Here is a 27900-nt window from a genome sequence, read left to right as displayed (position 1 = left end):
GAGGAGCGGGGTCCCCGGCTCCCCATCCGGCTCCGCCCTCTCCCCTCTCCCCGCCGAACCCCCCTATTCGGGGCGATGGTACGGCCCGCGGGTTAGCGGAAGCGCGGCCGCTGTGGCGCTGCCATGTTGAGCAGCCTCCTCTCCACCTCCTCCTCCTCCTCCGCCGCCGCCGCCGCCGCAGCAGCCCCAGCCGCCGCCGCTTGTGCTTTGTTGTCGGCTCCATGTAGTTGGGGGCCCGGGGGAGGGAGGAGGGGAGGGGGGCGGGCGGGGGAGAGAGAGAGAGGAGAGAGAGAGAGGAAAAAAAAAAGAGAGGGAGAGGGAGGCGAGCAGGCAGGAAGAGCGAGCGGGCGCTGTGAGGAGCCGCAAAAAGACCAGGCCGCCGGGCCTGAGGAGAGAGAGGGAGGCACCATTTATATATATATCTATATCTTATAACTCTTATCTATCTATATACAGAAGGCACTATTTTTTATTTTTTAAAAAAACATATATATATCTATATATATATAACCTTCCGTATTCCCGGCTGCCGCCGCCGCTTCCAAAGCCATGGAAGCCAATTGGACCGCGTTCCTCTTTCAGGTGAGGGGAGAAAAGACGACCACCCTCTTCAAAAACCAACCCCCCCCGCACCGCGCGCGCACTTCTGAATAGCCCCCCCTCCTTAAATGTCCCCGCCTCTCCCTCCCCCAACCCCCCCTCCCTCCCGCCCGCGCTTGCCTGCCTCCCCCCCCCCCCCGCACAAGGCACCCCGCGCAACCCTCCCCGCCAGGCCCTGATTCTTCTTGCAAAGGGCCGGCTCGCTCTGTCAGCAGTAGCGGCGGCGGGCGACCCCCCCCCCCGCTAGAATAGCCGCGCGCGAGGGGGGGCGGAATAGCGGGAGGGAGGAGATTGTAGCTGCTCTCTACGGCGCTGTGGGAGGCCGGCTATAGCGCGCTCGCTCTCCCTCTTTCTCTCTTTTCTCCTCTCTCCCGCACCCTCTCCCCCCCCCCCCGCAGCCGCCTGCGTCCGAAACAGCAGCCCCGCCACTACCAAAAAACAAACACAAATCTGTTTTGCGGAGGTGGCTTTCCTCTCTCTCCCCCCCCCCAATACTTTGCCTTCTGTAGCTGGTTGGGTTTTTTTGTGTGTGTCCATTTTTTCTTCCCAAAGAAGAAGGAATTCGAGCTCTCTCTCTTTTTAATTTGGGGAGTGGTGGCTGCCCTCCGCTCTCCCGTCTACTCATCGTATTTGCTCAGATATTGGTGGCCGACGTTTCTTTTTTTTAAGGGGGCCATCCAGTGTTTTCTCCTCCACCCATTGAGCTAGAGCCCCCCCCCCCCATCTTGGGCTCATATCGGTGGCTTTTAAGGGGAACAAAACCTGTTCCCATATATATTATTGTACTTCTTGGGGCTTCTGTGCTTTTTCTCATCTTGTGCTCAAGTATCCGTGCCCCTTTATATGTTAAACTCCTTGACACATTAGTTTTTCTTTCTCCCCACCCCACCGGATTTTTCTACTGATATATGTGTGTGTGTGCTCTTAGTTCTTTTTTATGTTCTAATTGTTTACGATTTTAATTAATCTCCCCTCCCCTTGCATAGCCCTCTCTTAACTCGCATTTTCAGCTGCTGCATTCTTTGGCTCCCCCAGTTCTTTAGGACTCATTTACTAATTTTCCCTCTTTCCTCCATGAGCTTCTCTGTGCACTCGCTCTTGCTCCTTCCCTTGCCACCACATTTTCTGCTGCATTCTTTATTCCAACTCCCTTCAGTTCTCTAGGATGTTTAACCAACTGCCTGCTATGAGATTTTCTGTACACTCTACTTTCTTCTCTCCCCTCAACTCTTTTTGCATTTTTCATTTCGTCCCCTACCCCGTGTTTAATTGGGAATCTTAAATTATTTTTCTCTCCTCACTCCCACAATGGAAAATAGGATTTTCTGCATACTTTTCATTCACTTCAATCTCCTCTACATCTTGTGTTTTTGAGCTGCTTATTTTTCTCCCTCAATACCTCTGCTGCTTTGGGACTCCTTAACTAATCCTTACCGTGTCCTCTCTACCCCCTCTAAAGATTCTCGACACCTTTTACTCCCCAGGCTCCTAGTAGTTTTTGGTCTGCATTATTTCTCTTGTCCCCAAGATACTTTTGCTGCCTTTTATTATTAAAAATAAGTGCTGGCTCCCTCCCCCTTGCCCTATTTATTTTGCTTTTATGTTTTCTTTGGTGCTTTATTTGCATTTATCCCCCCCTTTTACTCCCATCATCGGCACTTTCCCTTTAGTCTTTTAAGGTGCAATAGGGCCTTATGTGTGTATTCTGAAACTAACGGCTACTCTGGAATTTCTTGCTTTGTAAGTTGCTGCTACTTTGGTCGCCCTTACCCCCAGCATGTTACCTTTAACTGTTCCCTCTCTTTTTTTAACCATGTTTTTGGTGGTGCCAATTTTACTGATTTTTCATTCTTTTTCTGTCCTACAAATCATTGATCTTTTGCCCCTCCTTACTTTGGCTTGTGGAATTCTGTATTCCTCCCTTCTTTGCCTTCTTCTGTTGTTTTCCAGTTTTGAACTGAGCTACTAATTCTTGTTCCCTAAACAATTATGCTCTTCCACCTTTTGCAACTTTGTCCTCCCATTTTTACTACTTTTTTTTTTTTGCCCTCATATTTTTCTATCTGCTGTGCCTCCTGGTTCCTTCTCCCTCTTTCTGTTCCCTCTACCTTTTTTCCTTTGTTTTCCCCCTCAGTTTTTATCATGTACTTGTAAAGCATATTTTTTCTTTAAAGATTTATCACTTTCTCCAGTTTGTCCTGTTTCTCTCCCTTTTTTCTAAAGATGTGTATTCACATGTTTCATTTCCTCTTAGCCCATTCTTCAAAAAATTGTCACTTTCTCTACCCTTTTGTTCTGCTCTCCTACTTTAAATTACTATTCTCTTCTCCCTTCTCCCTTATTCTGTTTTCTCTCTGTTACTTTGTCACATAAAGCCCTTCTACTTCCCCCCTGGGTTTTTACTATTCTTCTGTTGGAAAGTAGTCCACTGTCTCCTGAAAATTATTTGTAAGTGGTTCTTTGGACAAGTCTTAAGGACAAATTATATTTTAATTTCCACGCCTAACCCTCTTTATTGGGATATAGGTCAGGAATCCCCTTACCTGCATGTGGAATCAAATACTGGGCTTCTTTCAGGAGAGAGCATGTTGATAATGTAGCTGGAATTTGTTGACTTAATAAGAAAATGTTGGGACAAACCATCTGGGGTGGGGGCAGGATATGTTCAGGTCCTAATCAATTTACTAGTCTGCAGTTTTGATTTCAAAGAATACTTGCCCATGATAATTTTCGAGGGATTGCTCTCTAAAACCAGGGCCTGAGTGAATGATGAACATGTCTTCTATTAAGCAGCTCTCCTTGCTTAAACCCCTTTGAAAAACAAAACTCCCATTAACTGCTTTTTCTTAAAAAGATGCCAGAATAATGTAGTCAAAATGATGCCATATAGCCTACAACTTGAGTCACTTAAAAGCATTAATATTCTGTAAGGAATGCAGCATGCCAGGCTACTTCCTCCTTAAATCTACAATCCAAGTGAGAACCTACATTACAAACCATTCCCCTTTTTTAGCTTGGAAAAAGTAAACTAATTACAATACCTCTTCTCCCCCTCTTTCTTTAAGGTAAAATAATCCTCTCTGCAAATTACAAGTCTGCGTCATTTTCCCACTGAGTCTTCTGTTCTCTTTAAAATACAAAGCATGACTCCAGTTTGAAAACATGAAGCGAAGGAATAAATCTGAGGCAAATGCACTGCAGTCTTTCTCTTCTAAAGGAAACTAGTCACCCAAGTACAAAGATGAGTCATTCGCTTAGGTGCCCAGTCTTTGGATGCAGGCTTAAAAAATCCTCTTGAAAACAGAATCTGTTTGAGCTTATGATAACTAAGAGCTCTTGTGTGACTTTTATCTTTGAATACAAGGAATGAAATGTTTTACCATAGGCAGATTCTAGCAGTGATACATCTGCAGTCCAATGATGGGTTTGATTATTTTCCCTGTTTAGAGATTTGAACATTGTTAATCTCCTTAGTGAATCATAGGTTATAAGATACATTTTCCTTCTCTTTACCAACCTCTACTCCCTTCCATAATAACCACTTGAAGGAATGATTATTGTGAAAATATATGTTAGGACCTTAATGGCTGTCTCACAGTTATATTTGTACTTCACTTGGCTTTTACTTCTTAACTAAATAATTTGGTACAGTATTTCAGAGTTGGGGTAAAAATTAATCTTATGAGGTCAACTTCATAAAAATATGCTAATGTCAATTAGTATGCATGATGGATTTCCCCCCACTTTTTAAAGGTTTTTGATCTTGTTCATGTGTTGAAAATGTCCTGCTTTGAAGCAAGGTGGAGGTTTTAAGCCTGAGTAACTTTTGCCTACACAACGGTTTCTGAGCTTATGTATATGTTAAAGCAGATTTTATAGCTGCCTAGGAAGTACACGTTGCATGTTTAATATTGGGGGAAAGATAACCCATCTAATAATGCAACCAAGGTATGACTCACTTATGCTAATTGGTTGCTCTGACATCAAGGCTTCAGTGCGAAAAAACTTTGCTTCTGGCAATGAAAGTTCACAATGCCAATCCTTCCACCCTGGGTCTTGAAACTGTTTTGTTTTCTATCACAGAAATCACAGTAATAGAAAGAAAATCATGAGCTGTTGATTTGAATCCCAGGCTAAATAAAAACTACACTGCAAGTGAATGAAAATAACTTAACAAAAGATAGTCAAATGCTCATGCCCTCATTTACCATTTAGCCCCTGATCCTTTTTTAGAAGGCCTTAATGCAAGAGATCATTAGGAATCACAGAAACCATTGCTTTTGGCAGAAAGGGGACATTGATTTAGCAGTTTCAGCAAACTCTTTAGCAAGGTGAGATACCCAGGTCTTAAAGTACATATCCTTGTTCAAATTACTTTTATAGCAGAAAGCTTTATGAGTATATAGAGTTCAGCCATCTTATCAGTTATGTAGATTTTGTGTTAAAAGAATGAACCTAGCCTCCCTCAGACTTTCACGTTCCCCCTTGCCTGGTGGGGCTGTAAGGAAGAGTTTGGAAGCTTCCACTTCAATTTCAGATAAACCACAGTTTAGTCTATTATCCGAACCCTAAATCTTACTGGTGATTAGTGAAAGCATGGCAGCCTCTTTTAACTATGGTTTGAAATTAGATTGTTTCTATTAACCATAGTAAAATAATTCGGTTTTTCAAGATGTAGATAAAATGGCAAGTTGCTGGTAATAAAAGAGGACTTAAATGTCTTCTCATGGTTGCATGGGGCTTGGGGAGAAGAGTGTGCAAGTCCAGAGAGAAACTAAGCTTGTTCTAATGATGCTAAACCATAGTTTCCTGCTGGGTCCACACAAACCCAAAAGCTTTAAAAGGCTCTTATTAAAGTGTGGTTTCTTGAATCTTGTCTGAAGGATTTGTGTTCCATTTTGAACTGATATGTTGGTGCCTTGATAATGTGATTTAAGTTAGGTGCCTTGGGCCAAATCTTTCCCTTCCATTATTTTTTATTGGTGCCTCAGTTACCAACAGAGGTAAAGGGAAGGGCATGGAAGCAGATGTAGGAGCTGTGCTAATCACTAACAGGCTACTTTGATAGAGGTGGCTATGGCCCTGGCCCCCTGCTGAGAACTGCTTGCAGGCTGCCATCGTAGATAATGTGTGCAGTGTATTAAAATATGTAAAAACTTTGTATGAAGATAATTGGGCTCCGAATGCTTACTGTCTTCAGTTTTTTTTTGTGTAGAGCCTACAGGGAAATAAACATACAGTAAAAGAGTTAAAGCTTGTCTGAGTTGGGTTTCCAGTGGTTGCATCCTTGGCTGCAATTGTTTTACAGGATCATTATGATATTTTAGTTGAAATCTTGATGAAAAGTGGAACCTTGTGTTGGGTTTACGCTCTGGTCACCCAGCCTCCAATCCCTGCTATATTAAAGATGCCTGTGAGCTATTCTAACAGGCTCAAGAGCCTTTCTGGGGCAAAAAAGGTTCTGTGCAATTCATACAAAATTGGGCACTCACATTACCTATCCTTGGAAAGTACCTCCCCCCACCCTAAGAACAACACAATGCCATTTATCTTCAGTGAGCAATCATTTCAAAGGTGGCTGTTGGAAAAAGGTTGCAGCCATTTTTGGTCTCAATAAATTCTCAGATGCTGCATCTGACAGACGTACTTGCACAGGCTTTTTTCTTTTTTGCTTTTGGAGGGATGTGCTACTGATTGTGAATTAGTAATTAGTGACTTGCATGTGCTGTTTTATGCTTTGCTGATTTTATTGTATTGTTGTGGGTGGCTTTTATTGAATTTTGGTGTTTTAATATTTTAATTTGGTTTTTAATTCTATGTCGGCTACAAAAGTACATTTCCTAGGTAAATAAGTGAAATAAATAAATGTTAAAAACAAACCTGACAGCAACAGCTAACTTCATAATAATGGGAGGCTGGACTCTCCTAAGCCCATCTTTTGAGCTTGGAATATAGTGGAGGACTCTGTAAGGACAGAAATGTCTCCTCTTCCAACCTTGCTGAAAGTGGCCAGAGGTGCTATCTAATTTCCAAACCATGTGCAGATGGAGTAGAGAATGGCAGAAAGGTGGACAGAGATGCTGAAATATTTGGGAATTTCTCTTGTCACTTCCTGCACTCTGTGCCTGGTGGGATACTTGTAATGGCTTGTGGACCTGATGCAAAACCATGTTGTGGGTGACCCGCTGGCTGTTCCTTGTATATGAGGTGGGTTAGCTGGTTTAAGTCAGACTATCTCAAGTGAAAATATATGGTTGAAATTGTGCAACTCATGAGAGGGTTGCATGTTGTTTAGACTTTGTTTTCCTCTGAAATAAGCTATCCAGGTGTTTCAGAACCAGCCTATGCTATCCAGAGAGCCCAGTTCTCACAAGGCTCGTGCAGGCCTCTAGTGTGAGCATAACATGGCCTGGATTTACTCACTCAGCATGCCTTGCAAGTCTCCTTAAGCTATTTCTAGTAGCAAAAGTTTGTGAAAGGCTTTGTTTTTCACTTTAGTACTTGATGGAGTGCCTCTAGACATGAACTGCAGAGGTTCTTTCAAAACATGGTTGTTTAACTCAGCTTCAATAAGGTCTGTCTTCAAATGAAGAACCATTTCAACGCTGGATTCTGATTCAGACTAAAAATGTATGACTAATTTTGGTTAATCCCAACTATCGAAAAGCAAATGACAGTGCAGCTCATACAGCGTGAAAGGAAACAAGCCTCGGTTTTTTTCTTACCTCTATAGACAAAATTTAAATAAACTGTACTGGTAACAATTAATTTGGCCAGTTGAAGAGAACCTATAGGGTCTGATTCCAGTAGGAACAAGAGGACAGGCAAACTGTTCATTCCTGGGAAATGACATAGTGTGTACAGTTGTCTTTCTGTGCAGTCATTCAGGGTCAACTTGTACTCTGGCAAGTTTTAAGAAGTCTCTGCTTGAATTCTCCCCAGTCCTATACAGTGAGACCCATTTATGGTTTTAAAATACTTTTCTTTACTTTGAAAGCAAGCTTAGTACAATTTTGATTTGTTAAGGTTGCCAAATCTTACATAGTACCCCTAGATAGCACTCGAGTATGGATGGAATCCACCCCACGCCCCTTCTTAAGCAGAGTCATGGAATACTTGGGCAACTGTACATGGGAACTCTTTTGTCTTCATGCTGGGCAAGTGAGTTTCAAAACTGGGATACAGCTAGCACCTATTCTCACATCTCCCTTGGTTTATTGTTCTGTCTGATACAGAGCACTGTCAAAAGCTCTCATTAAATGCCGAGAAACAGGGCCACGCACACACTCCTTAAGCACAGGTTAGCATGTGTTTGAAAAGTTGCTCATCTGAGAATATTTCTCTTGTGAGCTCTTTTTAATATTGCAAAGTGAGAAATCCAACCAAATGTCATGTCCTCTCCTACCTTTGCTCCTTCTATAGAAGTGTGGTTCAGCTAGAACTATTCCCTTTGTCCTTGAGTCCAGCTTGTTTGTCCTCTCCATGGCATCCAGGTGATATGGCTTGCAGGTCATAGCCCCATTATGGATTTAGAAGTGAAGCCTCTTGGGTTGTCACCAGATCCTCGATATTTGCCCACCTAAAATCTGTTCCCCAAGGAGCTGCTGACAGAATAAGAATTACATCTCTTATTTTCACCTGTCTTCAGCCTGGAATGCCTTAGTCATTGTGTTACTAAATATATACATGTCAGAAGGTGTGAGTTCCCAGTACATGCTCCTTGTGTTTAGTTCCAGCACGGACAAGTTATTACAAGTACAACTGACTTGGTTGTACTGTCTGTCTGGCGGGCTCATGGTTGGCTTTCAGAAGCAGCCTTCCTGTCAGTGGACTGGTGTCGACAGTTGTGTTATCCCCCATGTAATGTATCCACAATCTAATAGAGCAGACTGGGCATTATAATTGTATTTGTAACTTGTAGTTAACCAAATAGGCTGTCATTAAGATAGGGATCATGTAATATGTTGAGCAGCATGGCATACACCCAGTCATTAGCTGCAAGAATTGCTCCCCTCAGGAATTAAAAAAATGGTTTGCTGAAACGTGCACCTTACTATATCCGCCTGATGAACGCCTGTATTTAGAAAGCAAGTGGCTTATCTTCCTTTTGGGGAAATTACTGTGGGTGGGATTATATAACTCGTAATGTCCATTTACCTCAGTTCTTATGTTGAGGATTTGCTCTTGTGTTTATAGTGGGAAAGAATAGCATAGTAAAAAGGTGGAAACTTCAGTGGTTTTGCAGGTGACATTGCTATTTAAGTTGGCCAGCAATTTACTTTAAGAACACACTCCTGGTGGTTCAACAATGGCAACAACAAAATATTTGCTCCCTCCATTATATGGCTGAAATGAAGAAAGCTAGGAGTAGGGGAGGGGATCTTTTTGTGGAAGGACTGAAAGTTCTGTCAGTTGTACTGTATTAAAAACAAGTTATTGGGTTTAGAATGTTTTAATTTTAAGTGTGTCTTTTGTTCTGGAGGATTTGGGGTTTTAGTAAAAAAGAAAAGAAAAAGGAGATCCTGCATGTCTTAAGTCTGCCTACCTATATTCTAGGAGTATGCTTGGTTCAAGCAGGTTTAGTGATGAAGTCGAATAGTCAATACAGTGGTACCTTGGGTTACAAACACTTTGGGTTATAGACTCTGCTAACCTGGAAGCAGTACCTCGGGTTAAGAACTTTACCTCAGAGTGAGAACAGAAATCATGCAGTGGCCGCACAGTGGCAGTGGGAGGCCCCATTAGCTAAAGTGGTACCTCAGGTTAAGATTGGTTTCAGGTTATGAACGGACTTCCAGAACGAATTAAGTACGTAACCAGAGGTACCACTGGAGTGATAATAAACATAAGGCATAACCTCATAGTCCAAGTATTTGTCCCTCTAGCCCAGTGCAGTCTGCTCTAACGGGCAGCTGCTCTCCAGAAATTCAGGCAGACATCTTTCCCATCACTAGTTGCCTGAGATCTTACTTGGCAATGCTAGAAATTGAACTAGATACCCTCTGCAATGCAAAGCTTGTGGTCTGCAACTCTCTCTTTTCTGGGTTCCTTGGAAATTTCCCTGGAATCTTCTGCAAGATTCCTTAGCACTTCAGTCAAAATGGGAAAAGTCCACTGAAGAGAAAAAGTTTGAAAACCCTGTTGTTTGTTTGTTTGTTTGTTATATCACTTTTCATCACAAAAGAGTAACCCAAAGCAATTTACAAAAACTCTGGCAGTCTGAGTGGGCAGTCTACATGAGACTCTCTGGGTCAGACCAATTATATGCAAATCTGTTCTCCTAATCTCAGTGGAACTTATTTTCAGTAAGTATTTGAGAACAGTGACCCAAAAAAATGTTTTAGCTGCAATTTTCAATCCTTACTGCCTATTTTCTATTATTTAGGATGACTTGCTCTTTACAAAAAGTTCAATTCATCAACAGTCAGTCTGCATAAATATACTTCCCAATAAGAGAAACTGTTTTATTAATATTTTGAAACATTTCAAGACGCGTCACAAAATAAAATGGCTTCTGTAGTGAATTTTACTACTGCTGAGTTGCATTGAGCTTGCCTTCTGCTTTAACATTATTTCTAGCCTGAAGGATACTGCAAGTCCTAACTGCTGTACTCAATGCATTGGTAACCTCGATGCTGGATAACTGTAACACACACTGTGTAGGGGCTGCCCTTGGGCCTGGTTGAGAAGCTTCAGCTGGTACAGAATACTATGACTACATTGCTGATGGAGGCATCTGGCTGACAGCATGTGATACCAATGTTAAAGTATATTCACTGGCTGCCCATCTACAGCCAAACCAGGTTCATTGTCTTTGTATTGATTTACAAAGTTCTGAACAACTTAGGTCCAGGCTACTTTAGGGACCACCTGAACCCTTATATCCCAGCTCAGTCACTTCAGTCATCTGCTGGAGTGATAGAATCATAGAATTGTAGAGTTGGAAGGGACCTCAAGGGTCATTAGTGCAACTGCTTGCAATGCAGGAATTTCAACTACAGCATCCATGACAGATGGCCATCCAACCTCTGCTTAAAAACCTCCAATGAAGGAGAGTCCACAACCTCCTGAGGGAGTCTGTTCCACTGTAAAACAGCTCTTACTGTCAGAAAGATGTTCCTGATGTGTCACCAGCTATGTTGGTGAGGTTCATTTGACAAGAAACAAAGCCTTTAGTGGCACCAGCCCAGTATTCTGGAATGCTCTGCCAAAAGAGATTCAGCAGGCTCCTTCAATTTCAAACTTTAAATTCCTGCTGAAAACTTTCCTATTCCATTAGACTTATGTAGGCAGTTACAAATACATCTTTCCACAATAGTTAGCTGATCTTGATTTTAACTTTTTGTATGCTTTTTATTGTATTGTTTTACATGCAGTTGTTTTAAACAGCTCTGATATACTTTTATGAATAAAGTAGAATATACCTGTTGGGAACAAAAGGATCAGTATTACTTTCCTTTCTCTTGGATAAGTTTGCCCCTTCAAGTGCTAGATGGACCAATACCCCACTTTCCAAGTAAGATTGGCTCCTACAATTAAAATTCATACAAAATCCACCCCCAGTTGATAACGTACAAAAATGTGGCTTTGGGCTGAGTAAGTACAGAGGACAGTTGTATTAAGTAACAGGTGAGGCGGACCAAACATTACTTGTTATTCCTGGCCTGTTAACCAGTTGAGGATCAACATTGGTGGCCATGTGGGTGGCTTTCTTAATGGAGCATGGATTAGGATTTTGATGTCTTGGGAGGTGTATTGGAAGACTTTGGAATTTTGACATTCCTAGCACTTTCGGCAAATAATCATGAATTAGTCTGAAATGAAAGCACACTACATTATAGTTATACTTTGGATCTTGAACACCTTGGCTCCCTAACGATTGAAACCCGGAAGTGAGTGTTCCGGTTTTTGAACGATTTTAAGAAGCCGAATGTCCAGCGTGGCTTCTGGTTGGCTGCAGAAGCTTCCTTCAACCAATCGGAAGCCACACTTTGGTTTCCAAATGTTTTGAAAGTTGAACAGACTTCTGGAACAGATTCTGTTCAACTTCCAAAGTACGACTGTATATAGTATACAGCCCTCCTGGCCTTCCTCTCAGGTGCAGAGCACAAGGGAGTTAGTCAGAAGTACAGCCCTGACTAGCTGTTTCTGTAGGCTCTCCTGCTCTATCTCCTGTGGTGGTTCATACTCTTAGCTTTCCCTCAAACAAGGAAGCTTGATACTGGTTGCTATTTAAAAGGCATACAGTAAACAAAAGCAAATGCCTAAACAAGTACTTAAACTGCACTCTTCCATTTATTAGCCTGCGGGTGGGGAACCTCTGGCCCATCTATAGGCAATTTTGACCAAGCCGCACCTACTTGTCAGTCACCTGTTTTGGTATTAAAAGCTCTATCAGCTGATCAGCAGAGCTTCAAAGCACTGCACAGCACTTTGAAATCCTGATTATCAGTAGATATCTGTGCATCACAGCACTGCAGTGTCATTTGCAATGTCAGATGATTGAAAGATGAGCAGCCCCCCACATGTCAAATTCAGCCCAGGGGGGTGGGTTGGGGAGCTAAGGATCCAGTTTCCCACCCCAGCACTAGCTATAGCAAGTTTCCAATACTTCATATCAGTATAAAGAAGATTTTATGAACTGCCTTCACCTGCTTCCTAAAAATAGAAAATGACGAGTTTAGGTGGATCTCCTGGAGGAGGTAATTCTATAAAAGGTGTGCCACAAACTGCTGGCTGGCTGTACATGAGAACAAGATTCATTTGTTAAGACAGGTTTCTTGCTTACAGTGTCAAAAATTTGAAAGCACATTGACTGACTTGAAAATGAAACAACTTTAGTCAGGCCTGTGATAAAACTTGGATGTCTTGCAGAGTTGCTTGTCCCTTCTGTTTGCTCAGTCTGTATAACTTGCATTCAATTCTTGTGTCAGGCTTCCTAACTCTTGCTAATGTGTGTGGGGCAGGAGGGGAGAGGAAATTAAAAACCTGAATTTTGGTGGTAGTAGTATAAATTAGCAAGGTAAGATATGTACAGATTTGCTTTCTGCGTTCTCTGTGTGCAGCTTGAATCCTTTTGTTGCCTTGTGTGTGCACAGTCCTACACATTAAGTGCCATTTGAACATTAGGAGCTGGGTTAGTAGAAATGTTATAAGGAATTAAGTATAAACAGATTAATAGAATATTAAAGGAAAAAATAAGGTTAGAATGTGTTAAGATAATTATAAGATAGAAAACAGAGGAAGATGGAAAGGAATTGCTGAAACAATTAACAGAAGTGAAATACAAAAAGGGAGGTGTGAGGAGGTCGTGGAAATAAGTGAATGAAAGATAAGATACTGAAATTGTTTGATGTGTTTTAAACTGTTTTTGTTTGGTTATGTTAGTTTAATGTGTCAGTGTTATGTAGTGTTTTTGTATTGTATTGTTCTTTTTTTTGTAGCGTTGTGTTTAAATTGTTGGAAAAGTAATAAATATTATTTTCAAAAAAAAAAAAAAAAAGAACATTAGGAGCTGGGCCCCCTCAAATCTGTTCCAGAGAAGGGCAGCTCTTGCCTTCCGAATTAAACCCTACCACATTAGGTAATGCGTGGAATTTACCATCTCAGCAGGTTTCTGAGCAGTGTTCCCTTATCAAAGCTAAGTAGTGCGCTTGTAAGTTACAAATGAATATTTCTGTTTTTAGGCACACGAAGCATCACATCACCAACAGCAGGCAGCACAGAACAGTTTGCTGCCACTCCTGAGCTCTGCTGTTGAGCCCCCCGACCAGAAACCAATTTTACCATTACCAATAACACAGAAACCTCAGCCCCCACCGGAAACGCTAAAAGATACCATAGTCGGGATTAAAAAGGAGAAACCGAAAACCTCCTTTGTGTGCACATACTGCAGCAAGGCCTTCAGGGACAGCTACCATTTGAGGCGCCATGAATCCTGCCACACAGGGATAAAGTTAGTGTCACGGCCAAAGAAAGCTCCTGCAACGATGGTGCCCCTAATCTCGACCATCGCAGGTGACAACAACCGGTCAACGCTGGTTTCGACCATCGCAGGTATCCTCTCAACAGTCACTACGTCTTCCTCCGCCACCAACCCAAGCAGCAGTGCTGGTGCCACAGCCATGCCGGTGACACAGACGGCGAAGAAGCCCAGTAAGCCTGTCAAAAAGAACCACGCCTGTGAGATGTGTGGCAAGGCCTTCCGTGACGTCTACCACCTCAATAGGCACAAGCTGTCCCACTCAGATGAGAAGCCTTTTGAGTGCCCAATTTGCAATCAGCGTTTCAAAAGGAAGGACCGCATGACCTATCACGTGAGGTCTCATGAGGGTGGCATCACCAAACCCTACACCTGTGGTGTTTGTGGAAAAGGCTTTTCGAGGTACCATGTAGAAAATCCCAGGCGAGCTCAAGTATTGGATTTTCATTCCGTGTTCGCGTGGGGGGTGGGGGTGGGAAGGGGCCGTAAGGAAAGTGAGTGTGGGAGGCGGGGTGGGGTGGGGGAGGGGACAGTGACCCTTCTTGGGTCTTGAAGTCTGAATCTAAAGGCAATTTTGCAAGTGATAGGACATGCTGCTTGTGAATTTAAAACAATAAATTATTTATGTTGGTCTGCATTGGACCTTGCATTAGCAGGCCGTGGATGGAGATCTTAAAACAACTCTTTTTGCACAGACCAGAAAGATTACCAATCTAGCAGTATTGGGGAAGCAGAGATTCTGTTCTATTTGGATGATCTCCAGTTCTAATAGCTAGTAGATCTTTCTCTTAAAAAGAGAATTATACCAATGGGGTATACCCCAATTATACCATTTGGGGGGGGATTAATTTTTTTCTTTTCCTGCAAATAATCACAGGCAAGCCATATGACCTCTTTGAGGAATGCAGTTAGAATGCTGCTTATAGGGAAGTATGGATTTGAAAGATTTGGGTGGTTGGTTAATTGTTTATTGTGGAGGATGTTGGGTTTTATAAATGACCTACACTGTGTTATGTGTAACAATGTGTTCTCTTTGTGTCTCTACTTTTTTCTTTCTTATACAGGCCTGATCACTTAAGTTGTCATGTTAAACACGTTCATTCCACAGAGAGGCCCTTCAAATGCCAAGTAAGGGGTTTGGTGATCTACAGTGCTAAATTTATATGCTGTCTGCTAAACTGCTTCACAAAGAGTTTGGATTTGGATGTCATAGGGGCTCTTTGAATTGGAAATATTGGGGCGTGAGAACCAGATTGGGTTGCATTATGGATCCTTGGAATCTCACCTTCAGGCTGCATCAGTAGAGCTTCACCTTGCTTTAGAGCACTCTTTTAGCTTATCTCCATGAGGCGACTTTGGCTAAGTGCTGAAATAGCCCAGAAGACTTTTTACAGCATAGGTGAAAAAGCACAAGGGAGAGAGAAGCTCCCACTTATGGTAGCAGCTTCCTTGAACAGGGCTCTACAGATCTCGGGCTGACTTTGGTAGCCAGCCCAAAGTGGTTGGGTCATGTCTGTGCCATTATGCTAAGCTTGGCATGTCACAGAAGAGCACTGTAAGTTCAAGGTGAATCTCTTCCCCTTTCCCAGCTTCAGTGTGTAGCTATGTTTACTTGGCTGAATGTACATGCTCCAGATGTTCTTGATAAAAGCATAAATGTATTTTTATCTCTGTATTTGAGCAGGACTGTACACATGGATTACTTGAGTGTCTTGTTTTGCTGTCTTAAACATGTTAACTTCACTGTTTCCTCCAGTGGAATAGAAAATGTCCTCCATCCTGAGACCCTATCTAGTCTTAGTTCAGTAAGCACATTCTAAGGCATTTTCAGCAAATATTGCCAGTTCTAGCCCCAGTATTGAAAACAATTTCTTGTGACAAAAGTTAGCTAGGAACCAAAGACATACTTGCAAATATCTGTTTGCAAATAGGAATCTCCTTCAGCTGTGACTCCATAATTAAGCTTTTGTAAACTGAAGGAATAGTTGTGTTCTTTTTTTCCACTTGCAACTTGTCACTGTGCCATAAATGACAACCTGCATGCATATGTAGGCAGACTAGCAATTCTTTTTGTATTGGCTAATAACTTGTCAACTAGTTTATGAGGCTGAGCTTAAAGGCAAGCAAAATGGCTAAGTTGATTGAACAGTTGGCTGTTCTTCTATTTTGCTTCATCTGTGCAAGACTGAGCTTGTTCTCAGTGACTCAGCTATGGCCAGCTAGTGCTTTGAATTAAAAGGAATGACTCTTCATGCTTTGTGCTTAGTTTTTGTCTTGATTTTTATTTAACTAAATGTAACTGAACAGTGGAAAAATCATAAGCAGGAGTGTTGGCAGAAAACAATACAAGAGACCACCTGTGTGTGTATTCCTAGCATTTATAAGCCCCATGGCAGTTTGGTATGCGAGACTGTCTTGCTATCAAAACACAAAAGTCCCACTTTTGTCCTCTTTAAGTATTACTCAGCTCTATGTCATGAGTGTGCTGTTCAGTGTTTGGATAATGGATGCATCAGTTAAGAGATGGTTGGAACCATAGTTGGTATCCAGTTCATAGAATCCCAGAATGTATTTAGATTGGTCTTTTATCAGCTGCATCTTCATACTGCCTTCATACTAACCAGCTGCAAAAGCGTACTTCGGTGGCTAAGCATGTTAGGCCTGGTAGACGTGCTAAAACTCCCAAACCACTTCATGGTTCACATAGTTGAGTGGCACTATACACACACACAGATTCTTTCCAGAAAGAAGGAGAGGAAGGATTCTAGCCTATATTGCAAATAATTCTTATGCAGGAGGATTCAGTCATGATACTCTCCCCTGCTGTCTTTCCACTCTGGGCAGTCTAAAGTTGTACAGTCCAGATACAGGTTTACAATTTTACTTGTGTTTTAACAAATTAAGTGTTGTATCCCGTTTACACATACTCTGATGGATATGACTACTGGGGTGGGGAGCAGCCATACTGGTTGGGCTACAAATGAAAGGGGTCTTCCTTCACTGTGTATACTTACGGGGAGGAATACTGCTATGCTTTAATTGCACGTCAGAAGGGTTTGAACTAAATCTCAAATTTCAATTCCTCCTTTGTGGGGTGTAAGGACTGATGGTGTATTGGCAGCATAATAAGAAGAATATACCTAAAATTAGCATTCATTGGAGTAAGGGTACTTGCCCAAACCTTCTGTTTCCTTCCATGTAGACTTGCACGGCTGCCTTTGCCACCAAAGACAGGCTGCGGACACACATGGTGCGCCATGAAGGAAAGGTGTCATGTAACATCTGTGGTAAACTTCTGAGTGCGGCATATATTACCAGCCACTTAAAGACTCATGGGCAAAGCCAAAGTATCAACTGTAATACCTGTAAACAAGGCATCAATAAAAGTAAGTGGATACCCCCTTTTTTCAAAACAGTCTTTCAGCATACTCTTTAGCATCAGCTATATGTGCAAAACTTCCCATCAGTATGTGTGGCATGTTTAAAATATAAAATACATGATGTAGCTCAGGCATAGGCAAACTCGGCCCTCCAGATGTTTTGGGACTACAACTCCCATCATCCCTAGCTGACAGGACCAGTGGTCAGGGATGATGGGAGTTGTAGTCCCAAAACATCTGGAGGGCCAAGTTTGCCTATGCCTGTTGTAGCTTATGTGAGAAATGATGGGGAATTGTAGTCAAGCAGATGAGACTTGCAAGGAAAGGAATTTCTGTATTACACTGGAGTTTGCACCAATTTTTCTTTCCTTACCTCAGTCAATCTCAAATGTTGCCAGGCCTTACCCAAAGCCCTTTGAAGTCGGTGGAAAGTATCCCATTGATTTTAGCAGGCCCTGAATTGTCGCTTCAAAGTTCTTGGCATGCTAGAGCTGATGACTAAACAAGTTTTTTTAAACAAAGCATTCATCCTGATGGAGTTTTTAGGGCACTGAAGATAAATCTTGGTTGTTGCAGCTGAAATGCCCAGTCATGTTTAGCAGTGCAGATAATGAAGACATTTCCTCCTCTAAAACAGCTACATAAGAATGGGATTTTCAGTGGATCGTAAAGGAGTTAGGGGTCAAGCAGCTCACTTCAGTTCCTCCTTTGAAGGATTTCCATAACACAACAAACGTTTTCATTTTTGTTCCTTCAGTTCTCTCTGAAAAAGCTTGAAGGCATGTATTAGCTATGAGGAAAGCAAGATAAGAAATTTATAGGATCGAATTGTTCATCACATAATAGGTTTCGATGTCTTTGTCAGAATCTGCTAATCCAAACATAGGTTTATAAATAACAACTTGTGGTGAGTAAGGATGGACAGGAGTTGTTACGAATTTTAAGTCTCTTACAAGATTTGGCCTATACATGCAATAGAATGAGAAGGTAGAGATCTGAAGTGGTACAGTAGGCTGTACCACCTCATTGAGTGGCATTTTTGAATGCTAGTTGAAAATAAATAAACTTCAGGCAGAAAACTGGCACAAGGAGCAGACTGCAGTAGATCCATCTCCCTTATGTTCTTTGGTAGAGGGGGTTATTTGCAGAGAAAGTTTTACTTTCAGTACTAAAATACCTCCCATCTTCCACCTGTTGTCTAAAAGTAGTAAGTCCAGTCTACCAGCTCAGAAATCTTTTGCCTCATTCTATTGCATGTGTACATGAGACACGACTAATAAGATGTGGGCTAGTAACTTTCATAGGTTCATGAGTATGGCTGCCTAAGAACTAATAAACCTACAAAATAAGTGATAACCTACCAAATTGAAGGAAAATAATTATGTGCGTTGTTGCCCAGTCTCCTCAGATACTAGAGGCAAGAGTCGGTCATGGATTAGCAGTCTGGAAGAAAGGTTTCTGTATTGCCCTTCCTCATAACTCCTGTTCTTCCCCAATAACTTCAAAAGGGTTGCTTCAGAATATATGTTTTTATTTGTGATACCATTGCAACAATCCAGTAAGGATCTATTCAGACTTAGCTAGTGGTCAGCTCCATGGCTTGGCAGGGGGACTTGAAGCAAGTTTTCCTATCTCCAAACTGTAGCCTGTACTCACCTCATAGGCTCTGTTGCTTTCCCCTTGTACAGCAGCCTTCCTTTGCCTGTGTATCCCCCATTCTTTCACCTTCTCTGTTTGTCGCTTATCCCTTTCCACATTGTGCCTTTCCACATTGCGAGTGCAAAAGAAGTCTTTTGGTGGAGATAAATGGTGTCTTGTGTTAAATTATGCAAAGTCGCTTCACTCACATTCCTCTTAATTGCAGAATTTGGGTTTTTCAAGCAAGAAAATCTGCACCTCCCTGCTTGTGAGTAGCAATTGTCTAAAATTGATATTGTTAGTGGTATTAGGCTGGAAATGCATGATGCAGTAACTGATAACCTGCCTTTATTAAGATACTAAGTTTTTTATTGATATGGACTGCTTTGCATGTTAAACTATGACTTAACACAAATGAGCAACCACTGTACAAATCAGAGCTGCGCCCCTCTTCTTTGCTGTGCCGGAAGGACACAAACCCAGTGTTGGCTTAAGTCTTATGTGCACCCAGGGCCCTTGATTGGTTCCTCTCCAAACAAGTCACAAGAATAAGCCAAAGAAGATATTCCTCATTCTTAGTCGTTTGGAAAGAAACAAGCCACAGTCGCTGATGTGCATGTAACACTAAACTAGTGTTTGTGTTTGTTTTCTTCTGGCTTTGCAAAAGAGAGGAGGTGGGACAGGTGCACTTTGAGCAGCATGCACTAGCACACCTGTTTATTCCTAGTAAGCCATAGTTGCTTAACTCTTGCTTGCCATTATGCATGAACCAGGCTACTGAGAGTTGTTGTATCTAATAAGGCCTACTCAGAGAGGACCCATTGAAACCGGTGCTCCTAAATTGGCCATGTCCATTAACATCATTGGGTCTACTCTTGAGTAGGACTAGCTTTGGATACCACCCTGAGCCCTTGTACAAGCCATGGTGGCATAGGTTTCCAGTTTCCCCCATAAATGATTCCAGCCAATCTGTCCTGCAGTGCAGTCTGTCAATGCAGCTAGGCCACCTTCCATCCATCTGCTTTATCCACAACTGTGGTCACTGTATAAGGAAACGCTGCACACACTTGGCCACTGTGCACACACTTTAGTCTGACTTAGAAGTGGTCGTTTTGACACAACTACATTATGGAACTCCCTGTTGGCAGAGACGGTATACCTGCAGTTGCTACATGTTCGGAAAGCAGCTGGGTCTCTTCCAGTGGGAAGGTCTGTTAAAACTCATTTGTTCTTGCTCTTAATCACAAGGACTTAAGGAGGGTAACATCCACTCTGTATAAGGTAGACAGGTCAGTGTCCCTTAAAGAACTCCTGATCTAAGATGAACAAATTGGACCCATGAAATGAGAGGCAGTGGGAGGCTATGTTTGTCCCAGTCATTTCAGCAGCACACTTAAAGGTGAGGGTTTGGTCTCCTAGTTCTTCTCCAATCCATTAAATAGCTGGGTTTGAAGCTTTATACAGCTGTCCTAGCAGAGGTGATGTTGGAAGTGTTTAATTATTTGCACACAACTGCTTCTGTTCAAAATCATGAAGGGATAGTTTTATGGAAAAGCTAATGCAAATCTTCCAAAACCCAAATCCACTTTCCTCAAGAGTTGCCAGACTTCAACAAAATTATTCCTTTTGATGAAAACTCTAACATGCATCTGTATATATGTGTCTCTTTTATAAAAAATTTGGCTGGAATAGCATGCATGAACGAAGAGAGTAACAACCAGAAGCAGCAACAGCAGCAGCAGCAGCAGCAACAGCAGCAGCCACAACAGCATGTCACAAATTGGCCTGGAAAACAGGTAGAGACCCTGAGATTATGGGAAGAAGCTGTTAAAGCAAGGAAGAAAGGTAAAAATCTATGCCCTTAGAATGTTGTTAAGTGATGCTATTGGTGATAGATCAAATTCACAATAACACTTGTGTCATGGCAGCAGCCACTAGATAATCTGGCATTCCCTCCTGCCATTGCCAATCAGACTCACAATAGGTCCTTACCGCTTAATCACCTCAAGCAATTGCCCAATTATGAGAGCCAGGCTGGGAGACATTAGTCCTATTATGTGTTAGCAAGTCTCCTGTCAGCGTGGTCTGCTGCTTAAATAAAAAATGTGAACTCTTGCTCCAGTGTTAAGAATCGGGGACATATAGAAAACTTTGATTTAAAACCTTTTATGGCAATTTCTTTTGTAAAGCTATGAACTCTAGTGATAGAATTAAGACCAATCAGAGGCATACTAAAAAAAGAAAAGAAAAAAGAAGTTACAAGTCCTTCATCGGAGAACTAGTTTCTGGGTTCCCCATGGAGAATTCTCAGCAACTTTGGAAAGCCAGAGAAGTTAAACTGGTATAAAGCCACAGTGTAGATATTCTCAATTTTGATGTCAGGTTGCTCTAAGTTGGCTAGGAAGGCATCTGGCCTAGGTTTCTTGACCTTGTTACCAATCTCATCCCACTTGCTTTTTATTCCCATCTTGTCTTTCACTTGACATTTTAACAACTTTCTGTTGCTTTCTTGTGTGACTAGTTGCAAAACAACAAAAAGTGGTATGTTCTCTTCTTGCCAGGGTGACTCCAAGACCTGCTGTAGGCTGAGCTGGTCACTCAGTTGCCTTTTTTGTAGCTCATTTTTGTCTTAACTTTATAACGCACACAAGTAAGCCAAGGAAGTGTTGCCTGACCATTGGAGGATAATGACATAACTCATCTAATGGAGTCTAAGTTACTAATTCTTCTCCACACTTGAGCTTCTAATGGCGGTCCTTTTGTTTCAGATACGTTTTTTTCTTAAAATAGTATGAAAAGTACACTTGTCTTTCTATTCTATGTCTTGCGGTGGCTTCCATACAAGGAAGTAGCAGCGACCTAATGCAGTGAAAATCAGTGCCAGATTTAAAAAAATCTTTGTTTAAATGCAGGTAATAGTGGCCTAGTTTGCACATATGTTAAGTCATGGCTTGTTAAACCATGATTTCTTGGCTTGTCTGATCCCCTGTCCAGCAGCTTAACTGTGGTTTGTTAATTGCCAAGAAACCACATATTGAAGCCATAGTTCGCTGGCTAAGTTTTGTTTTGACAATGTTTTGACATTGCGTGCAAATCCAGTACCTTTCCTTAACCATGGTTTGTTCAGCCACTGCAACCTAGATGCTTGCCAAGCTACAAAGACAAGTGTAGCTAGGGGAAAAAATCAAACTCTTGAGAAGGAAGCCATATTTTGTTAGATTGCCTGTGGAACAACTCTTGGTTTGTTAGCCAAACAAGGGTTTTGGGTTGTGGGTGAACTAGGCCAGTATAATATATATGTGGTTTTTTTGTATGAATAGAAGCTACAGAACAACTCTTGGTTACAGGTCCACTTTGATATTTCTCCTTCCATCCACACTAACTTTTTCAACTGTTGTTGAGCAGTGTACTTCCTTAAAGAAGATTACTGTAGTAGAAGTCTTGCAGATAATGATCATATGGCAATGTCCAGTTTTTATTAGGATTAATGAGTATATTGATATCCTTATTATTTGGATTTTTGTGTTGTACACCAAAGAAATCTGGCAATTACAACAAACCATCCAGGTGTTCCTCTTGCGTTATTCTGCTTTCAGAGTTGAGATTTTCAGGGCGATGAATGATACAGCAGATTCCATAATTATAATTTCTGGGCCACTAGAACACACTCTGACACACACTAGTCTTGCCAAGCTTTCTTCTAATTTCCCTTTGAAAAAGCTAAGACTTCTTGGGATGCTGAATCCTGAACACTAAATCCCACTCTTTCTAGTGAAAGATGTAGCAAAATTTAATCTTATAATCCTGTTCCTCCAATGGCAGCATGCACAGCTTCATGCTAATTTGGCTTCACAGATAAATTGAGAATGTAACTGGTTCAAGGTTATTACTCCATTTTATGATTGACTAGGGATTTGAACCCGGGTTCCCCAATGCAAATCCAGGTTGCTTATGTAGATGATCCTGGCATGCTCTTAATGCCAGAGTCTTCCTTAGGACCCAGAGTTTCCCTTCCTTCCCAGATAAAGGTGTGTTGAAGTGAACTCCAGTTCCTCAATAACTGACGTCATATTTTAGCCCCACCAAACACCTGCATTTCTTTCTTGTGTTGCCATTTGCTCCTTCATCTTCCTCTGGTGCTTACGGTGGCTGCTGGCATCTTAATTTGCATTGCCCTATTTTTTATGAACTGTGCATGCACACAGAGCCAGGGAACTTGGGGATGGAGAGACTGTTCTTAGAGTTGTAGCTGGGTGGGGACCTGTGGAATGCTGAACTATTCATAGGGTGCAAAGACTGAACTGGGAGAGAAGCCCCCGCAACCTAGGAACAGGGATGGTTTGACAACTTGGTGGAAGCTGAGCCTGCAATTGCATGAATGGTCAACTTTCTTGGGCAAAAAGCAGAAGGCATTGGCCATTTCTTAAGGCAGTTTTAACCACTGATTTTTGGAAGACAGAGTTTTCACACATGATGTAGACCGAGCATTTTTATACCTCAGAATGCAAGAAAAGGGAATGTCAAGAAAAGAAACCATTCAAATAATTTTTGCCTGGTAACTAAAGGGCCATGGAGATAGCCTGAGAAAGGATGGCCAGAGTGTGAGTGGAAAGTACTTTAGCCTTAATTGATTCTGAATCACTTGCACAAAAGGAAAACAGTTGCATTCCATTGAGAAGTGGAACCCATTGGCTCTGCTGCAGAAACACCAGCCACAGCACAAAGCAGCCCAGTGCACAAACAGAAAGATCTGACTTCAGGATGCATCCTGCCTTGGCTTCTTGGGACACAAGTCAGGATGTGCTCATCCCAGGGGTACCAGGAAGCCTGGATGCCCTACTTGTGTTTGCTTCTTTTTCTCTTGCACCGTTGAAGTCCCAAAATCTGCATTTTAAAGTCTGGGTGCTCCTTAACTCATTTTCTCTTGTGATGGCAAGTCACATTGGTGCACACTGAATTATTGGCACCTAGGTTCCAACAGTTATAAATGCAGGGCAGTATTGTGTATGCACAGTATCCTAAGGAATGTGATGGTCAGGACTGGAGTGCTGGCAGCTTCTGTATGCAATAGGTGGCATATCAGGGCACGGTGAGAGGCTGTAGGTCAGTTGAAAAACCCCATGCTTCACAGGTGGCAGATGTCAGATTCAACTCATGGCATCTTAAGTTTAAAAAATCTCAAATTTGCTGAGCTTGAAAAGTCCCCTGGTTCTCTGAAGACTTTGTATGCGGCTGCTAGTAAGAGTAGATAGTACTGGGATAGATTTTTGCCTCACAATTTGAGAGCCTATGTTGCCTGGGAACACTTGGCTTTGGTTAGAAATTTTAAAGTTAGACATGACAGTTTCATGCTCGTGTGTAAATGCAGCCACCTCGGTTATACTAGAGAGTAGGGGGAAACTAGAGAAATGTCATTGAATGGCTTAATTGCAACACCTTTCCTCCACCTCCAATTTTGATTGCAGAAAGTCAACAGACACTGAGGCCAACTTCAGTCAAGCAAGGTAGGGTCAGATATATTTATATAGCTTGTATGGTAAGACCAGACCCTTGGGTTTCTTAGAATCTGATTCCCCAGATACAGTTCCTCCACGTTTGTGGGTTACAAGGTGGCAGTTTCCAGACTCTGACAATAACACTAGCTGCCTGTCACTAAGAACTAAACACCCTGGGGAATTGTATAGGGGCTAGAGCCCTGTCTACCCAACCACCTTTTGCCCCTGCCAGTCTTTTCTTAATCTCACCCTCCCTATTTGTGCAGTGTGAGGCCCACCTTTTGAAGGGTGGGGTACAGTCTGTCTGTTGTGCAGCAGAGCAATAGCATGGCACAACCAAGGCTTCACACAAGTTGCAACCTGAAAGAGATTCTGGCTATATGGCTTTGATGCACTAGCAAGTATGTGAACAACTTTATGCCTTGGCTTTATGCCTGGAGCTTGCCTAAGTTAAGGTTTCCAAGAGGAGCTAGCTGTTTGTTTTCATGCCATAACTAGAGGAGTTAGTCGCACATCCTTTTCTTTCCCCCCTATATGTGAGCATAAGTATTCTATGGCTAGCCAGCAGGTGGTGCTGATATACTAGAGGTATTTACCTCTACCATGTACGCTTCCTGCTTATTCTCCCCACACGGTTAGCCCCAAGGGTCCTTCTGGTGTACATTATAAGCCTAACTCTTTCTCAAAATTCTAAAGGAAACACTGGTGTGTAACTTTTAGCCAACCTGAAAAGCTATGTGACCAGTGGGGTTTGATGCACACACCTTACTGACTGGGGTGTTGTAGTAATTTAGTAAGAAGTTACACTTACTAAATTATTCCGCCAACTGTGGTTTAAATTGATCTTAAGCAGGTAAATAGTGAAACCAGCTTTATGTATTGGTCCCTAATAATGACTTTTTAAAACCTTCACAGAATGTCAGTACAACTTTGAGAAGGCTATAGAGTACGTACCATTCGGTATGTACACTCTCCTCTACTTATAATGTTCCTCATGAGAGGATTTTCTGCTAATACTGTGCTGTTTTTATGAACAAATCCCCCTTTTATATTTTAAAAAACAACTTTCGAAGGAAATGTATTTAATTCAGATGAATTGCATGATTGAAGTTAACCTAGGCTGTAGAATTAATTGTATTTAATGATCTTATTCCCAAATTGATGCTGTTTGAGGATACTTAACTGTTGCAGAGAGAGAACAGAGAATTTGTTGACTGCCATTAGTTTTCTAAAAAAAATAATCCAGTGGTTTTGCCAGATTACCAGGAAACCTGAGAATAGCTGCAGGTTGATGGTTAATTTGTTGGCCTGCAAGCACTCTGTAGCCATTGGCTGAGCTGCTGTGAGGGGATCAAAACATTCTCTCTGCTCAGGAGTGAACTGTCAGCAATGAGGGACAGGAGCTGGAAGGGACCATGTGTTGCAGTGGGAAGGGATACTTAGAGATGGAGGGCTGGCTTTGCAAGAGTACAGGTATGAACCCACAAAAAAAATGCAGTAAGGTTTATGTAATGGACTAACCGTCCATTATTTAATGGACCCTTCTAAGGACTGCCATGCCAGGGGTTCAAAGTCTTCTCTGGGGTGTCTTTTAATTTTAATGTTTAGGAAAAAAACAACCTTTGGTCTTTTTTTATATCTCTTTCTTGTTTTTTAGAAGCTGCTAACCTGTGCCAAACGTCCACTGCTGCCACTACGCCTGTGACTCTTTCTACTCCCTTCAATATAACTTCCTCAGTGGCATCTGGGACCATCACCAACCCAGTCACAGTGGCTGCTGCAATGAACATGAGAAGCCCAGTCAATGTATCAAGCGCAGTTAACATCTCCAGCCCGATGAGCCTAGGCCACCCTGTCACCATTACCAGTCCGTTGTCTATGACCTCTCCGTTAACACTCACCACACCTGTTAATTTACCAACTTCAGTAACTGCTCCAGTGAACATAGCACATCCGGTCACTATAACCTCACCCATGAACCTCCCGACGCCAATGACATTAGCTGGTCCATTAAATATAGCAATGAGGCCAGTGGAGAGCATGCCTTTCCTTCCCCAGGCATTGCCAACCTCTCCCCCATGGTAAAAACAAGCAAACAAAAACTCACAGCAGTATTAAAAAGAGGAATGAAAAGCAAGTCCTTACCAGCAATTATGTTTTTGTTTCGTTTGTTTTTGTTTCGTTTTAGTTAACAGCGGTAATGAAACCAGGCTAATTCAGCTGGGGCAAAAATAATAATAATCATGCTCCGTTTTTAAAAATGGAAAACTATTATAGTGTCTCTGTTTAGTTAGCTGGCTGTTGATCTATATTACTGGACCACATTTGTTTCCTTCAAGCTGGCAGTGATGTTGGAAGAGGAACAGATCGGAGTTGAACCCAGTCATTTTTTAAAAAAATAAATAAATCAGCATTGCTGATAGCCCTGGAAATTGCGAATGAAGAAACAGTTTTAATCTAATGAAGAAACGGTTTTAACCTGAACACTAGAAGGCTTAAGAAAGGCCCTCCATATTATCATAGGATGGAGATGGATCACTTGCCAGCTCTCTGTCCCTCTGATTCAGAACGTAGTGTTTGTAGTGTTGTTTTTTTAAGTAAATGCATTACATGGTCCTTTTTTTGTTTTGTTTAAGAAAATGCATTTTGAGTAATTATGCATTTTACCTTTTGGGAATATGATAATTTCAGGCCGAATTCCCTATGGGAAAAGTGATACCAGCTCTGATATGCAAAGCATATGGTAACTTATCATTCTACCTGCAACATATACATAACTAGGGATTGTGACCTGATATTTGGAGATGTAAATACTACGAGACATATTACCCTAAGGGAATATAACATCATATTCAACATTAAAAAGGAGGAAAAAACTGTTCAATGTTTGGCAAGGAACAGCTGTGGCTGGTGGAAGAGGATTTGAAACCTACACAAGCATGGTCTCTGCTCAAAACCCAGTTGGGACTCTTTCGGAAGAGCAAATAATGGGCTTTGGAACACAGAAAAACAATGCTTTAAGCTAGAAGACTGTGGAGATGCTGGGGTATGATGTATGTATGCCCCCCATTCTCCCAATCAGAACCTGCTGGCTGTGTTGACAAAGGAGAGCAGGTGGTGTTCACTAGAAGTTTTTTGTCTTATATTATAAAATGATATACAGTTTTTATTCTAACCACTAACTAGTTAGGATGCCCCTTCAGGACAAGCCAAGTGTGCATCTTATTGTTTTGTGTTCTTTTCTTTTTTTAAAGCCCCTTTCTTCCCTTCTCCTTAATCAAGTGTTGTGCAGATCTCTTCAACTTTGTAAATATTTGCAGGAGAACCCCCCCCCCCAAATCATTTTTACTTTTAGTTAATTGTGTTAACCCATAGTTATCAATTTGTGGGGGGTTTCCCAGTAACTATCTGACCTATCCAGTGAAGGAGAAATGCCCCTTTCCCCCACCCGATGGTCTCATATTTTTTTTAAAAAAAATACAGCTACACCTTTCTTTCAACTTTTTTTATCTGTACTTAAAAAGTAGGATGGAAAATCTAGGGAAGAGGTTACTTTTTTAGGCTATCATGTCACAAACATTTTTTAAGCTTCATTAAGACCTGTCCTATAAACAAGATGTTGTGAGAAATAATTGGAGGAGCAGCCAGGTGGCTATTGATTGGAACCAGGGGCCTCACGACAAAGTGACTATCAATACTTTGATTTTAATGGGATGCAGGCAAGCCTGTGAGGGTCAAGCCCACTGGTGTTTTTTTTTTGTGTTAATACCCATCGTGTCGGTGTAAAAGCAACATATTCCGTACT

General features: G+C 41.8%; 1 protein-coding gene across 6 annotated transcripts; it reads left to right on the top strand.

The window, feature by feature from the left end:
- The first annotated feature begins 260 nt into the window (after window positions 1-260).
- VEZF1 (vascular endothelial zinc finger 1) lies at window positions 261-27556 on the top strand. Of its 6 annotated transcripts, none has more exons than XM_081173028.1 (9): window positions 262-582; window positions 13287-14005; window positions 14647-14710; window positions 16785-16968; window positions 18827-18868; window positions 20293-20445; window positions 24066-24104; window positions 25011-25055; window positions 25753-27556. In XM_081173028.1, exons 1-9 carry the CDS (start codon window positions 550-552, stop codon window positions 26178-26180), a joined length of 1707 nt encoding a protein of 568 aa, XP_081029154.1. In that variant the 5' UTR covers window positions 262-549; the 3' UTR covers window positions 26181-27556. The 6 variants fall into 6 exon arrangements, with proteins under 6 accessions (XP_081029156.1, XP_081029157.1, XP_081029158.1 ...); XM_081173029.1 differs by having other exon boundaries at window positions 263-582; window positions 13287-13984; XM_081173030.1 differs by lacking the exon at window positions 18827-18868 and having other exon boundaries at window positions 261-582.
- Window positions 27557-27900: the final 344 nt, after the last annotated feature.

This window comes from Podarcis bocagei (assembly GCF_964188305.1).
Source record: "Podarcis bocagei genome assembly, chromosome: 15".
In the NCBI taxonomy this organism is placed as follows: domain Eukaryota; kingdom Metazoa; phylum Chordata; class Lepidosauria; order Squamata; family Lacertidae; genus Podarcis; species Podarcis bocagei.
This window is presented reverse-complemented; position numbering and strand designations above follow the sequence as displayed.

What these genes read in the sequence shown, in the direction of transcription:
- VEZF1 (XM_081173028.1), top strand. Translation starts at nt 550, where the DNA reads ATGGAAGCCAATTGGACCGCGTTCCTCTTTCAG. An exon ending in GGACCGCGTTCCTCTTTCAG is followed by an intron (nt 583 to 13,286) that starts GTGAGGGGAGAA and finishes TTCTGTTTTTAG; the next exon opens with GCACACGAAGCATCACATCA. An exon ending in AAATCTGCACCTCCCTGCTT is followed by an intron (nt 18,869 to 20,292) that starts GTGAGTAGCAAT and finishes TGGCTGGAATAG; the next exon opens with CATGCATGAACGAAGAGAGT.